At 39.2% G+C, this 16754-nt stretch overlaps 1 protein-coding gene across 2 annotated transcripts; it reads right to left on the reverse strand.

The window, feature by feature from the left end:
• Positions 1 to 2216: 2216 nt before the first annotated feature.
• dpp7 (dipeptidyl-peptidase 7) lies at positions 2217 to 16376 on the reverse strand. Of its 2 annotated transcripts, none has more exons than XM_008285160.1 (13): positions 16246 to 16376; positions 15702 to 15828; positions 15479 to 15618; positions 13738 to 13901; positions 11696 to 11831; positions 10199 to 10280; positions 9267 to 9433; positions 7095 to 7149; positions 6372 to 6496; positions 4457 to 4613; positions 2658 to 2722; positions 2501 to 2571; positions 2217 to 2401 (listed from the first exon to the last, which is right to left on the reverse strand). In XM_008285160.1, the coding sequence occupies exons 1-13, from the start codon at positions 16321 to 16323 to the stop codon at positions 2290 to 2292; spliced, it is 1479 nt and encodes a 492-aa protein (XP_008283382.1). In that variant the 5' UTR covers positions 16324 to 16376; the 3' UTR covers positions 2217 to 2289. The 2 variants fall into 2 exon arrangements, with proteins under 2 accessions (XP_008283382.1, XP_008283381.1); XM_008285159.1 differs by having other exon boundaries at positions 6372 to 6490; positions 7089 to 7149.
• Positions 16377 to 16754: the final 378 nt, after the last annotated feature.

A 16754-nucleotide genomic window follows, 5' to 3' on the forward strand; every position in this document is an offset into this window, starting at 1 on the left:
GAAAAGGATCAATAAGGATTATAACACTAGGTCACACTGTGTACTTTTCTTCACCTCAGACAGGTAAGCTGTCACTGAGTTTACCAGCTGAAGTTAAATCATTTGTTATGCAGCAGTTATTTGCAGTTTGATAAGCTACTATTAGTTACATTAAGTGCTTTGGTTCTTATTGCACAATTCTGTATTATAAATCACTTGATGTTCTGTCCAGTCTTATTTGAATGACAAACATCAGGTATCTGCTACAGTAACCTCTGTCACTGTGGTGAGTACCTCTAAGTAAAGCTGTGAGCAGCATTAACATGAACCTGACCTGTGTCTTAATGACAAAATGCCATTACTTCAACAGACTGATGAAGCAGCCATGTTGCGTATCTCATATCTGAAAAGAGCTTGAAATGACGACTAGGAGAGCTAAAGTGACTGGCTAAGGACCCTCCCTGCCTCCTAAACTAGTAATTCAACAACTACTACCAGATTTAACCAGTTAGCATTTGTTAGCTCATGCAACAACAATGTCAAAGCCTTTCTCAATAACTTGACAATCGGCTGCTGATGTAAATAAACCTTGCTGTCATAAAAAGGGACATTATGAAATCAATAAAAATGCTTTGAGATAAAAGACTGAGGTTTCTTTATTGGTACCCAAGGGGTACATTTTTTTGTGCAGACAAGGCACAGCAATCCAGAAAAAAAAACAGAAAGCAACACAACATGAATTGAAAAGAGAACATTACAATTCAACCAACAGACACTCACAATCAGGCCTAATACAATACGTTACAATACAGCCTCGTCAAGTGTTGTATCGACCCCCCCATGCACCCCGTCCTCCCACAGGAGCCTGAGATACTTAAACAGCTGCACACGAGGTGCGTCCCTCGTACCAATTTTATTCAGCAGCGCAATTGCTGCAGGTACAAAACTGTCTCTGTATCCCTTGGTTCTACCCTTGGGGACCACATACCGACGGCCAGAACGATGAAGCTGGAATTCGTTATGTAAATAATGCGAACCATCCACAAGAATATCCTTGGCCTTGCTCTGAAGCTGTGTGGAGAAAAAGTCCGAGAGGCTAAGTTGTGATTTACCTATAAGCCTACTGGCCGACTTTATGATCTGGTTGAGAGAGTTTTGTCTTTTAGGGCCAGATTGCCAAAACAAGACACAAAGTGAAAAGGACAACACAGATTCAACAAAGGCTCGGTTAAAACGATGTCCTTTTTTACAGGTTTCCTCGCAGTGCTTATTAAAGGTAAGTTTTGAGTCAATAAATGCTCCAAGATACCTAGAATTTTCAACGCAATCCACAGGCTGGCCTTTGATGATCGTAGAATCATTAAAATCATGAGTAAGAGCCTGATTTCTAAAATCAATAATCATATCCTTTGTTTTGGATACATTTAGCACGAAAAAAGAAGCATCACACAAACTGATGAAATCATCAATAACTGGGCCATGGCCGGACTCGTTGTGTATTAAACTCACAATAACTGTATCATCTGCAAATTTCAGAACAGGCCTGTTATCATGTTTGCTTTGGTACATATTGAATACAGATAAAAAGTAAGGATTAGAGGACACAGGCCTGCGGTGAACCAGGAGCATAAAGACTACGAAAAGACTAAAGAAAACGCCATTTACTTTCCCTCTCTGTTCTGACTGTTAAAAAATCTAAAATCCCACCACTAGATTAGGACTCAAGTGAAAATGCTCAATAAGTCTTGCTGCTCCTCCCAGTGCAGACGCCCCCAACGGTAACATTTCCCACAATCCTCAGTGCCATGACATGTCTCTCTACTGTCAGTGGTGAGAGTGTGTGGTTGTGTGTGTGCGTGTGTGTGTGTGTGCATACATGGTTGTGTGTATATATGTATATATATATATATGGAGGGTGGGAGGGACGGGTTTTCTTGTTTTTAATGTTTTTAATGGTTGTAAAACACTTTGTGTTGCTTTCTTTGTATGAAAAGTGCTATACAAATAAAGTTTGATTGATTGATTGATTGAGTCAGCAGATTTGGTATATTCTATTGTAGCAGAAGGTCCCGAGTGTATTGTATCCTCGGACCAGGAAGTGAAACCCCGCTACATCGGGTTACAATGATCAAAGTCCACAATGCAGCGAAGACGAAAAGCTCCACCACTGCCGATGAATGGGGAGATGTCTAAAAGCACTTATACATGATGATCGTAGGTAATCAAGCTTAAAAAACTCACTTTTTCATATTTATTATGTCAACTGGTTTTACATAATCCCAGTCGTAAAACAAAGTTTGGACCTGTGCCTTAAGATAACTTTTGTATTCTGGTCCTCTCCATCTTCACCCACTGCGAGATGAGCTCTGCCTCTGTCTTCCTGGCTCTGATTACTGACACTGGATCAGCCTCATTAGATTCCCTGCATAAAACAACCACAGAAAAAGTCATATTCGATTTTGTTTGTTAGTGTACAGGAAAGGTTAAGAACAACTCTTTAAGGGTCAACAGTTTGCTGTACCTCAGGTCCAGATGATGGGCTCCTTCAGAAATGTTGAGAGCTACCAGTGATGAGCTCAAGGACTTGCGCACCTGAACAGCAGACAGTCAGTTAAGTCAAAGTGAAATCAGAGACTTTAGACTTCACTGAAAGGTACTAATTTGGTTTAAGCACTCACCCCTCCATTGGCCCATGGGTCCAGATCTCCATTGGAGAAAATAATGTTGCTGGCTGTGGAGAGAGCTGAACACACAGGAGCTCATAATAAACAAAAACAATGCAGGTACGGCAATACACAGGAATGAAGTTTTAATTTGTAGTAACTTTTAAAAACAAGCTAACAGTTTAACAGTTTTAAACCTGCTGTTTCCTGACCTCTTATTTTTCTATATAAACATATATTTTATTCAGCAGTTCCATTCAATATTTATTTTTTTGTAACTACACAGCATAATATTTTTACCATTTCAGTCCTTTGTTGTTATTGTTTTTACCAAAGTTTCCCATCAGACATGTAAAGACAAATAAAAATGTTCTTTCTCGAATAATAATTTGCCATTTGACTTCAAATGACAAATGAACAACATCTTTCGATTTATGGATGGCAACGCCTGATGGGAATGCTATCACTATGTGACCATATGAGTGTGCTTGAGGTCGGCTATAAGCAGACGACACATCCCTGGCTGATTCCATTCAGTGCAAGTCATCAGAGTAAGGTAATGACAGAAAATGTACAGAGTTGTTTTGTGCAATATGGGTTCATGCAGTTATGCAAGGTACACCAACACATATTGTACGTATAAAGAATACTCAATATATTCATAAATAAATATATGTTTTGCATTTTTATAGCAGGTAGATCATTTTGACTTTGTGTGTGCACCCCTCACCTACATAATATCGTCAAAATCAGGAACATCTGGTATCAGAGTGATGCTGGAAAACTAGTCAATGCATTTGTAACTTCGAGGCTGGACTGTTATAGTTCCTTATTATCGTGATGTCCCAATAATTCTCTTAAGGTTGGTTCCTTCCCACCGTCACCGACTGCTGGCTCATAAGGAATCCAAAGGCAACTTTGGATTGCTGGGTTCTGTTCTTTGTTTAAAATTTGTGAGGTCTTTACCTTACTATGTGAAGTGCTATGAGATGACATATGTAGTGAATTGGCGCTATATAAATAAAATTGAATTGAATCATTTAATATTTCAACAAGGCAATGCGTCCTCATGTCACCATAAAATTCAATGTCCTTCAGACAGCTGAAAATGTTCGAGTCCTCCAATGGCCTGCAGTCCTCTGACATGTCACCCTTTAATTGTCTGTAGGATGCTCTGGATGTTCGACAAAGTAATCCTGTCCCCCAAAATGTCTAACTTCCCCAAGCCCTTCAGGAAGAGTTGGACAACCTTTCACAAGAGGCATCAACAACCTCATTAATTCTCTGTGCTGCAAATGCGTGGTGATATGTGATGCAATTGGTGGACACATTTGTTACTGACTTGTGGTTTCAGGTGTATGACCCCACTCTCACCCCACTCCCTGTTTAGTATAGTAACAGGCCATGCCTCATCTATCTTACACTGCCATACAAAGCCAAAATGCACCAACTACATAGACCTTTTGAGGTATAATCTTACCATCATATCGCTCTTGTATTACTGTTTCCAACACCCCAATGCTGTTCATTTTATTCTCATTTATGTGACTGAAGCTATGTTAAAGCTGATTTTGTATATATGGAAAAAATACAAAGAAATGATCTTCATTAACTTCATTAAGCAAGTAAGCTTCTGCTCTGATAGGCCTGCATTTTCCAAAACCCAGGCTTAGCTGAGCCCTATGTTAAGCACTAGAAATACTACTCATTACAGAAAGACATCTTACTGATCTAATGTATCGAATACTATTTTCCTGAGTTCTAGATGCCAGTGATGTGTCAGTTTGATGAATTTATAAGTATTAAGTGCTCACCATCAGCCCAGAACTGGATTTTGAGCCAGCCTGGTCGTGGAACTACAGCCCAGCGTTTGGAGCAGTAAACTTCACGGTCTCGCTCAGTGAAGGGCATGGGAGGAAACATGTCCGTCACATTGTTGCTCTCATAGCACAGTTCAATCTCTGTGCATGCCTGCAAGCACACAGAAGCAGGGGTAGTGTTAAAGGATTTTGTAAGATCAAGTAACATAGACGAATGAGACATTTCTTTCGCCACATATTCTGTCAGACAGAAAAGACACCAAAGGGAACATTGAGGTGGTTCTTCAGTTTGATTGTACAAAAGCTAAGCCTAAGTTAGTACTGGTATGGGCAGACACAATTTTTTTTTCCATTTAGATTTCTGCCTTTGCCAGCTGAAGGGTGCTTGCACAAGAATTTTATTTTAAAAGTTTTAAAAGTTTAAAAGTTGTTGCTAATCAGCTAGTTCAAGTCCATCCCCTCTCATGTTTCTTACCTACCAGGTAATTATTGAGGCAATACTTGATGTAATTCAACTGCCTCTTCTGTGAGTGCCTGGGCTGACAATTGGTGTGCAACTATACCAAGTTCAACAATGCTGCAGAGTAGAACAAGGATACCATAAAGTCCACTTGTGATGACATAGCATACTACCATCACCAGCTGCACACCAAGACAGTAAAGCTTGAGCCCATCAGTGAGACAAAAGACTCACTCAAGAGGCAACTGAATAACAGTAATCATCAAAAAGCCTCTAAGCAGCAGAGATATGAATCACTACTTCCGGCGAAAACAGGAGGCAAAGACTTGTGAGCCCTTTAGCCATTAGTTGACGTGACATCCTTTGTATCAAGGAAACCATATGCACAATGTGATCACATGGAGTCAGCTAAACCTATAAGAAGAAAAGTAATTCCTGTCCTATTTTTTTGATCATAATTCTACCCCACAAGATCAAAAGTCATATGGTCTTTTGGTCAGACTGCCCAGTGCTTACTGGGTAGGACACTGAAGTAAACTGAATTTATTGTCACTTCATGAAGACACTTTAAGACACATTTACCTTTGGAACATGAACCACTGTCATGATGGTAGTCGTCACTAACAGGGAGAAACTGTGGTCACACAGGGATGCACATGGTCAGCAACAAAACAGAGAGGCTGTGGTATTTAAACCATCACTGACTGATACTAAAAAGGCCAAACAAACAGGAGAATCTACTGTGGCTACGAAAAACACTAAGAACCCTCACTTGGGCCAATTTTTGGTTTATCTGTATCGTTTTAACACAAACTAAAGCTTTTGATCTTTTCTTGCAGGATTTTATGCTGCACTGTTGGCACAAGAATGGGGGATTTTTAATGATAAGCAGGTGCAGAGTTGTTCCTAATAAAGTGCTCAGTGACTCAGGGCTATGTCTGAGAGTCATATGACAATAATTCTGGGATTTTTCAGTTGAACTGCACGCTGTGTTTACTAAGAGGAAGTAACAGACAATTACGGAAGCAATAAGATATTTATAGTATGCAAAGCCTCTATCGTTTCCTGTGTTGGTACTTGAAAAAATGTACATGTTAGTTCCAATTCTTTTTTTCATGTTTGTAAAATTAATGATCAAACAAATTAAACTTTTTTATTTTATGGTTTTTGTCATTGTACATGTGTCATACTGCACAGAAGACATTCTAAGTTTTCTCTCCTTCTCGCCATAGTTGTGTCATTTCCATAAAGGTACAGGACTTTATTTTGCAGTGCAAAATGAGCCAACAGTGAGTAAAACAGGTAACAGGAGCAAAAAAATGCCCAGGACCTGCTCAGGGTTCAGAGGGTTAATGCAGAGACACCAACCTGGAATTCTCCTTAAAAATACCAGTAATAGATCCTCTCAAATTCTACATGCTGTGTTGGAGTTGGTGAATGTTGGAGTACCTGGTAGTCCCAGGCCTGGCTGTTGAAACCCAGTCCACATCCAGTGGGATCAGCACACTCCACGTACAGATTGTACAGGTCAAAACAAGTCAGCAGCCCTGTAGAGTTGTATACAATCCCTGCAGGTAAAGAGTAAAAAAATTACTTGGTATGCCTTCTTTGGAGGATGTAATCAGCTCTCACTGCCTCAGTAGAGGAGAAAACATTCCTAAGGACCAATGCCATCCTGACAGACTGAAAAACAGCTTCTAAGCCATCCTTAAGAGAACTGAACTCTGCCAAACACTCACTCACTCTGAGAGCCTGTACCTGAGTGCCAACTAGCAATTCTAAATTTGCATTGACAATAAAAGAAATGCTATTCTCTTTTACAATGGGCTATTAGTACTTTTACTTATGTAAAGAGCCAGAATCCCAACTAAAAAACTAACAAACAAAAAACAGTGACAACAGCTACTGACAGTATATTCAAGAAGAACACAACATTTGCAGGGCAGCATGGTGATGCAATGGTTAGCACTGTCGGCCCACAGTGACAAGGTCCTTGGTTTGAATCTCTAATCTAACCCTAATCCTTCAATCTAAAACAAAGTGCCATGATTTTAGACTTTAGTTACTTGTTACTCAATTAAACAATGGAGAAAAAAAAGAAGTCATTTTGTTAAGAGCAGGTGATGCAACCAAAATCCCATGCTGCTGTGTTTATTTCTGCTTTACCTGCAGTGTCCTTGAGGTTAGCCAGCAGGTTGAAGCCACTCAGCATGGTTGTACAGGCCACCTGGAAAACAAAAGCCATATAATACACCACTATCAGCTTCCGTCTGTTGTTAAAGTGTTTCTGAAACAGATTTCATCGGACTTGGGTCACTCACTTTTTCTATTTAGGTGGCTGTAATACAAATACTAGGCACAACAATTTGGCACAAACTACTGTGTGTAGACTCATACTATGATAATTCTTCATATCTTTTTCTTGATATTTTCTGTCTGTGTCCAATTTTGTAAAAAGTGTAAGTTCAAATGAAACGAGTTGCTGATTTTTCAAGTTTTAATTTTCAATTAGTTCAAATATAAAGTGTAGAATAGGTAATTGTCTAAGTATTCTCCCCCTTTAAATTGTCTGGCCTAATTCAACACAGGTACAGCCAGCTGGTGGCAGAGGTCACACAGTTAGTGAAATAAGATCATCTGAATGCAGTAAATGTGTGTCAAGTGATTGTAGTATAAAGAAATGTGTATAAGGAAGGTCCAGTCACTAGTGAATCATCTGGCTAGAACTACACCATAAAGACAAAAGAACACTCCAGGCAACTATGTGAAAAGGTTATTGAAAAGCAAAGGTCAGGGTATAGACACAAGAACATTTCCAAGTCACTGAGTATCTCTTTGAGTACAGTTACATCCATCATGAACAAAAAGAAGGAATATAGCATGCGTAAATCTGCCTTGAGAAGGCCACCAAGACACCTGACTCCTCTGAAGGAGTTACATGATTCAGCGGCTGTGCATACAACTGTTACTCAAGTTCTTTGCCAGTCAAAGTTTCATAGGAGAGTAGCAAAACGAAAGCCACTTTTGAAACAGCTCATATTAAATCTCAGCTAAAGTTCACCAGAAGGCATGCACAAACTCTGAAGACAACTGGAAGAAGGTTCTTCTAGTTCTTTAGACAATTGGTTTAGCAGGCACTGAACTGCACATCATCACAAACTCAACATCCCAACTACGAAGCATCATGCATTAAGCACTATGATGTGGGGATGCTTCTCAGCAGGGGGCTTGTAAAGGTAGAGGACAAAATGAATGCAGCCAAGTATAAGGAAATAATGGAGGACAACCTGATGCAGTCTGCAAGAGAACTCAGACTTGGAAGACCTGTTTTCCAGCCAGACATGACCCAAAGCAAAAAGCTCCACAGAAATGGTTTAATAACAGTTTTAGAGAATTTGTGGCTGGACTAGAAAAAGGCTGCTCACTCACTAACGATCTCTGTGTCGGCTGACAGAGCTGGCACAGTTTTACAAAGAAGAATCGGGTAAAATTGCAGCGTACAGACATTCAAGGCTGGTTGAGACCTATCCACACCGGCTAAATGCTGTAATTTTAACCAAAGGTGCATCTACTAAATACTGACCTGAAGGGGGTGAACAGTTATGTTATAACTTATGTTTCATATTTGGTATAAATCTGTTCTTGTCAAAAAAGCCTAAATAAAATAATGAAAGGGGTAAACTTTCAAGAGGGGTGAGTACTTTCTATAGGCACTGTATCTTGTGAAATGTTTATAATATCCTTCATATCAGCAAGTATTCCGAACACACAAATACCACGAGTATTTCCAGGTGGCAGCAGTCTAATAACAGAACATATGGGGAGAGAAAAAAGGAAAGAAAAAAGTGGGGGGGAAGTACACAATATTATCAATACTAGATGAAATGTGATGTTCAAGGTTTCCCTTGAACAAGACTTACATTAGGTTATTGCTGCCAAGATTCGTAGTGAACAGGACATTTTACAGTGAAAATGAACTTGTTTAAATTGCAGTGACGAGAGTTTCTTTAAAAATTCTCACCTGACATCCCTCCTTACTTTCTGACTTACACAAACACCCATCAGATGTCAGTATCTATGTTCATTATCTTGCTTTTTTCAGTTATATTACTTATGTTTAGTCTTGTTGGAAGTCCACAGCTGTTATTCCAAAGCAGTTGTTAACTGCTGGTTTTGTTTGCAGATTGTACAGCAAGGGATGGGTTACTACAGAAAGCACAAGTTTTCTTGTTTTTCAGAAGAGTTCAAATATATTTGTGGATTCTCATTCCATGTTGCAATTTTAGACGACTATTTTGCAGTTAAAAGGACAAAGGTAAGCATCGCGTCCCTCAGCCTCTGTACCTTGACAGGGTGGGCAGGCATGTTGCCCATGAAGTGAGTGCTGTAGGGGTAGTCCAGCATGGCCAATAGAGTGAAGGCATTTCTCAGCAGGCCATTCAGCTGGTGGATGTCCTTAGCAGATGATGGAGGCTTACACAGAGCAAATTCTGACTGGATGCGACTGTAATCTGGTTATAACAGAACAACAGTAATGGGTTTTAATTTTTTATCCTCTGTTACTTCTCTGTTATATCTTCAGCTTGAACACGGAGTATGTGGGAAATCTAGAAAAAATAGTCAAGCCAAAAGTCAACAGTGAACAGTGTTTGGTAGAATATGTGTCCTGGTAATGTCCTGTTAATGTAAATCAAGTGGAATGGTGCTGTGGAAAAGAATTTCCACACAGGAACAATAAAGTCTAAAATCTAAAATCTAATTTAATCTAATCTAATCAACATTAGTTTTCAGCATCACACCGGACTTGAGGCCCATTCTCCTGGGTGAAGCTCTCTGTTTTACCTATTCAGCCACCACATCCTACTTGGCATGTGGACTTTGTTGCTCTTCATACTATCACACCCAATCTGGGCTAAAAGACCTATTCGTCATAGTCTCCTGCCACCAGCTAGATTTCTAACATTAAGTCCACTTCCCTCTCAGATCACTTGAACTACAATATGCTGAAAAGATAGGATGGGCTTTTCCCCTAATGATGCAAAAAAATACAACTAGCTACACCCAGCTTTAAAGGGTGAAACCATGTTCATGTCAGTCGTTAGAAGCCATTGAAACAAATCATAAAGTCACTGCTGCCTCAACAACACAGTATAGATAACGCCATATATAGTTATGTGATGGATATACAGTGTCATATAACATGAACTTTTTTTGTCATTTCTACATATAAACTTAAGGCCATCATGTGTTCAAAGAGAACTATCACAGAGATGTACCTTGGTGATCAGCTAACTCTTTCAGCTGATGGAAAGCTTGTCTTACAGCATCTCTGCATTCAGGGGCAATGCTCTCAAAATCCTGTGAACGAGAAGCAAAGGTTATTATCCAATAAGAACATAAGTGGCATTTACATTTGAAGTTCAAGTTTGTTCATCAATGCCTAAATGTCTGGTAAATGTTTTGGGGGAAAAAAACGAAGAAAACGAAAGTACACTGTTCAATGAGGTGGATGTGATCAACCTGAAAGAAGGAATAAGTCACAGTAGTCACCTCCTGTTGCCAGTTTGGGGTGTCGTGACTGTGGAGTACTGTCCTGTGCAACCTAATACGTGCTCCCCTGTCGCATTGCAAATCAGAACCTTCCTCAATCAAAAACAGTCAGGAGGCCAAGAACACTGCATGACTCTGATAATCCTGCTAAGTAAAACTGAGTATACACTTTTTTAAAAAAAATGGTTTTTCACCAGAGAGCACAAGGACATTGCATATAGACTGACACGACTGTTTAAACTTTAGGGCACTACGATGAATTTTGGAGACAGATTTTTTTAGAATGGCGGAAGGAGCTATAATAAACGGAAACACAATTTGTTGAACAACTTGCTAACCCTAAGTCACACATTCAAATATTTTCTATCCAAGTTAAGTAGAGCTGCATCTGCTCATACAAGACCTGCCCATTTCTTCAGGTTCTTTTTTTTAAAATGAAAATTAATAAATATACAATACTCACATTTTTATACTAGTCTGTGTTGTTTTCACTCAGACTGGTGAGACCGGTGTTATAATTATTTTCTTGCAAATAGTTAGCGAATACATTTTTTAATTCACATGACCTTAATGTTTGAGAACACATTCCCATTTTAGATCAAACTTGGTGGGATAACCCACCAATGTTACCTTATTTTTGTGCATATGCAACCTATGGTCTATAGGCAGGATGTCAAATATAATGCAAATCATTCAAATATTTTTCAGATGTATCGTATTGTATTTCATTCCATTTTTGTTGTCCTGCCACCCACCAGTGGCCAGTTTTAGTTATAACATGTTGCTTGTGTGAAATCTGTTAGGCCTCTTTGTTTTCTTTGATTATCCTTGGCTCTTGTGGTAGAGGTAGGAGTCTATGTATGTGTACGTGTGTGTGTGTGTGTGTGTGTGTGTGTGTGTGTGTGTGTGCGCCAATGTGTTGTTCAGGAATTAAGTTTTGAGGGTCTAAATCTGTTATTATGGCCACTCTTCTTCCTGACAAAAAGGGGACAAAAACGCATGACCCCACGTTGCTTAAGTGCTTGCTCAAAGGGATTTGTTAAATTGATTTATTTTCTTCTATACTGACTTCACCGTTATCTGAAATAAATTGCATTTTTGAGGGGTTAAACGTGCTTGAAAGCCCATAAAATGTGGCACATGAATTGAACATGTACCTAAATCCCACATGATACTAAAATTAAACATGGGGCAAACAAAAATGAGAGCGTCTACACACTTACAGCTGTAACGTCTCGGAAAAACTGTCTAGAGTCTCCCAGTCCAGCAGTAGACAGGATGGGGGCGCTCGCTGCCAGAGCTCCAGCCACAATGTTTGGATACTTGAGTCTCATGTACACTGACAGCATTCCACCGTAACTGCAGGAAGAGATGAGACAGTCTAAGATGAGTAAATCAGACATAAAAGAAGTTGTAATTTCTCAGAACTTAAGTACTTGTCTATATATTTCTGCCTCATGATGGACTGAGGAATAACTGAGTTTGTGCTAATTTGCCAAATAATGATCAGTTTAACTGGAAAGAAAACCAAAGGATTATATGATCCTCACATTTGAGGAATACTACATGATGGATTACTGACCTGAGCAGGATCACATGTGTAAAATCTACAAGTGATTGAGGCAGGTTTGTAGGAATTAAAATTAGAATGACTGGTTAACTAAACAGTTAATTAACATAAAATTAATTAACAAGTGGTTTGACAATCAGCTGGATTGGCTATTTTGGGACTTTCTGGACAAAAGAAAAACAAAACACCAACAAAACCCAAGTCAGTAACAGCTACAACAACTGTGAGGCCAAAACAAACAACTTTAGGCTCCACTAAAAAGAGATACTGGGGATCATTTTGAAATACGATAAGTCTCCATTTATCCATCATCAGGCCAGAGTGAGATTTGGAAAAACTCAGGAAAAAAAAGGAACCTTTTACTCTGGCTTTATCAAAATTCTAAATAAGAGTGAACAACAGTCCTATAGCAACGTGTCAGTAACTCTGATGTTATGCAACCTTTTTCTGAAAGTTCTCACCTGCAAACTCCACACTACCAAGTTTCATTAGAATAACTTTCAGTTTTACTTGTTCTGGGCAGCCTCTTCATTTTAGTCATTTGGAGAGTTTGGTGGAACCAAAGTAACCTGAGAGTACTTGCTGATTGAACCATTTCTCCATGATGACCATTTTTTGACAACAATAAGGAATACCCAGCTTAATATTTAATATTTGTTATTCAATATATAAACAGGATTGTCCATTCAGTTGTCTCAAATTTTTAGAAATAAATTTTAAAGGTATTTGAAGAGTGGTTGAATAAATTAGAAGACAGGTTCAGAATTTACAGGAACTTCACAGATTATTCTCCATCCTTGATCAGACCCTGACTTTGCTTTTTAAAATCTTTTTCAAAAATCTAGCAGGGTCTAATTTTTATGTACACAAAACAAAAAAAATTTGAGTGTAAAATGCATTTCCTGGCTGACACGTCTTTTCAATGTTGTGCTGAATTGCAGACCAGGATGGTGGTGCCCATTTTTAAAAAGGGGAACTGGAGAGCGTGCTCCAACTATTTCTGTATCACACTGCTCAGTCTCCCCAAGGAAGTTTATTCCAGAGTGCTGAAAAGGTGGCTCTGACTGATTGTTGAAACTCAAATTTAGGTGGAGCAATGCATATTCTGTCGTGGCCATAGAACAGTGAACCAACTCTTCAGTCTTGCAGAGTTGCTGAGTGGACAGATGAACGTGTTCCTCAATTTTTATTGCAATTGTACTGTGTTTCATTTGTCATTTTCATGCAAGTATTATATGTATATGCCACTGTTATTTCTGTGTCCTGTGTTCCATTTGGATTTTAAATGATCATACAGTGGAATCTAAACTAGTCTAAAACGGTATAAACAAAAACTTTCTAGCTAAAACTATAGCCAGATTGGTCTAAACCTGCTTACTAAAAATATGTAAAATAATTTAAATAATAAAAATAAGATTTTTTGAAGGGCGCACAAAAAACAAAATCATATCTACAAGCTTAGAGAACAACTAGAGTTTGGATTGATCAGTGATTTAAGAGGTAAAAATGCATTTGGTGCTCTGCTCTGTGTGGCAGCCAGTCTATGTAGCTTTGTTTCTTGAATTTCTCAAGGGGATAAAGTATCTATCTATCTATCTATCTATCTATCTATCTATCTATCTATCTATCCTCTGCAGAACTCAGCAAATGAAACAAGTGGATGACACAAATCGGTGTTGATAAGGTGAATCCTACCTGCCACCAAACACTATGACGGGACAGTCTGTGGCTTGCAGCTGCTGTTTAAGCTCAGTGATCATGACAGCATAGTCGGCAAGGGCCTGCTCCACTGTCAGCAGGCCGACCTGAGGAATATTGAAGGAATCGTTGCCAAATGGCAGAGATGCGCCATAGTACCTCTGTAAGAGAGACATAGGGGAATAAAGATGTGACATTTAAAACAAATTCAGACAGGGTCAGAGGTGCCAGATTCAGTATTCAGGAAAGGATCCAAATTATTCTATTATCATCAATCTATTATGACCGTTTTAGTGCAATAGTACCTTTGAGCAATTAAACTGAATAAGGATCTACACATTTTCTAATTAAACTGGAAAAACCTTTAAACTTGACAAAATGGTAAATGGTCTGCACTCATATAGCGCTTTTCTACCCTTAAGGTACTCAAAGCGCTTTACAGTGTTTTCTCATTCACCCATTCACACACACATTCATACACCAACGGTGACAGAGCTGCCACTGGGAGCAACATCGGCTCCAGTGTCTTGCCCAAGGACGCTGTGGAGGGGTGGGGGATCAGACCACTAACCTGGCGATCAGAGGACAACCACTCTACTACCTGAGCCACAGCTGATAAAAGACAAAGTGAACAAGCAAACTCATCACCAGATACACATTTCTGATTGGATACACCTGATGAACTGAAGACAGTACATGTACATGTCAGAGTGGATGTGCAGCAGAGAAATAAACAGGATTGCATTTAAATTATATGTCTGCTGAAAAATGTTGTATTATCTTTCTTGCCAACGAATTACTTCTGCAGACCTGAATGAACAATGAGTTGATCCTAATAGCAAGTGCAGTGTGTGTGTCAGGGCTTGATAGATGTCCAAAAACTAATAAAATGGCACAATTAAGCCCTAACGTGGCACCTTTTAGGGCACCAAAGGCAATCACCTGTTGAAAATAGTCCCCAACAAATGGACAATTTGCTATTGCATTATTTCTAAGTTGACAAGGATAGCATTTCCTCTTATGATGATTCAAAGCAATTTAAAAGGACTACAATGAAAACATGGCTTGCTCTTGCTTGCAAACAAAACATCAATGAAACTTTGCTATCGAACATGAAAAAAGCCAGATGAATATTGAGATCCTATTGTGTGGTGAAATGAGACCGAGATGAATTTGTTTATCTCAGATGGAGTTTGGTATGAACCTGGCCAACACTATCACAGCTCATACATAGTCCCACCAGTGGAGCATAGACCATTAACACCTGTGAACATATCCAAATACTGCCTGAAAAATGACTCCCAGTCTGCAGAAGCTTATCAGAACAGTAACGTTCCACCAAGACAGCCATCCAGAGCACACTGCCAAAATCACACAAGAGTTGCTAAACAGAAAAAAACTGTGATCACAACAGGTTGCCAGACTTGAATCCAATTGAACAATTTGGACGTTTAAAGTTTAAAAAGAAGGATAGAGAGAGACAACACTTTCAGCAAGAGCAGCTAAAAAGAATATTTATGCCAGCTCACTAGGTTTTTGTAAAGGTGGTTTGCAGTGTAAACAAAACTGCCTCTAAAATTTGGAGGAATGTGGGGCATGAAAATAAGCTCACAATCCGAGTCTAACTTTAACCATCCATTTTCCGATTTCCTTTTGTCACATTATGCACAAAGTCTCCTCAGCCATAAACGTCTGCATTTTAAGGGGCTGTTTCATGAGTTGTATCGTGTTTTCTTACATGTTCAGCAAAAATGACCAGTGCACCCTGCTGAGCAGCTAACTCTGTGATAAAGCCGGAGTTCAGAGCAAATTCCCAGATGTCTCCCTCATTACCGGTGTAGAAGAAGATCGGACCATAGCCTTTCTTCCAGTATTTGTCTAAAATGAAAGAAAAACAGAACATACTCAATCATTTGCTGCAACCTTTCTTACATTAATAACGCTAATGAAACTACTTTCACCTGTGATCAGGTAACGCTGATTGAAGGTTCCATTTCCCATGCTGTTAAAGTTGAAGTGGTCCACTGTCTGACTGAAATACTTCTCTGTGAACTGGGGATCTGCCTTGACGCCATGATGTTTGCTGGACTGTTAAATGAAAGAAATATAAAACACATGTTATACTGAATGGCAGTGATATTTGATTTCATTTAACATTTTTTCTTTCAACTGAAGAAAATCTCCACAAATTAAGTCAAATCAAATTCTATCCAAGAAACAACAAATATAATAATACATTATGTTTTGAAAATCCTAAACGCAATGACAGATTATTATGCAACTATTATGTGGCTACTGCTAAGTTTCCATTCTTTAATTCGGCTTATACAAACACAACATATGACAGTATTTTCGTATGGTTCAAACTTACACTTCAAATCCCGTTTGAACGATCAACACATAACGCTGACAAGTAATGAGAAGAGGAACACGAAAGCTAAATGGTTCCTCCGACGTGACACCCCAGAAAAACAATAACACTTAAATGAAAAACTAAAACGTTACCTGAAAATAAGACTTCGGCAGACTGTCAGTAGGAACCAGGGTTACTGTTAGGGTGAAAAAAGCTAGTATCTTCCACATGTTTCTGGGAGAACGTTACCAGAACCACTGCACTGCCAAGTTTGGTTTCATTCACTATCGCGGCTGCGCGAAACGCACGTGTCACATGACTGAGCTTGTGCCCTGTGATGCATTTAAGTGCTCCTCGTAAGATCTACCACTCAGTAGGTCTGGCCGTGTAAAGCCGTCCAACTAGACGACAGAAAAGGTAAAAAAGCAAATACTACTTTTCCCAACTTAACGTAGGTCCGATTTATATCTTAACAATTCAAAACCAGTACAACAATTAGCTGTGTGCCAAGTGTCATGGCTCTCTGTCACTTGGCTCGTTCAAGATAGGGCAGCTGCACAGAAGTGATCACTGGCAATCATGACACAATGCATGTTGGTTAGATTTGTGTCTGATCCAATTCACACTGGCTTTGATGTCACAATGACCCAAGCAGTGCTCG

Source organism: Stegastes partitus, unplaced genomic scaffold, assembly GCF_000690725.1.
Source record: "Stegastes partitus isolate 25-593 unplaced genomic scaffold, Stegastes_partitus-1.0.2 Scaffold389, whole genome shotgun sequence".
Lineage (NCBI taxonomy): Eukaryota > Metazoa > Chordata > Actinopteri > Pomacentridae > Stegastes > Stegastes partitus.

Excerpts from the sequence above, each read along its gene's own strand:
- dpp7 (XM_008285160.1), bottom strand. The coding sequence starts at position 16,323 with ATGTGGAAGATACTAGCTTTTTTCACCCTAACAGTAACCCTGGTTCCT. Across the intron at positions 15,619-15,701 it reads TCAGCGTTACCTGATCACAG|ACAAATACTGGAAGAAAGGC; the intron begins GTGAAAGTAGTT and ends CTTTCATTTTAG. Across the intron at positions 2,572-2,657 it reads ACCCATGGGCCAATGGAGGG|GTGCGCAAGTCCTTGAGCTC; the intron begins GTGAGTGCTTAA and ends TCTGCTGTTCAG.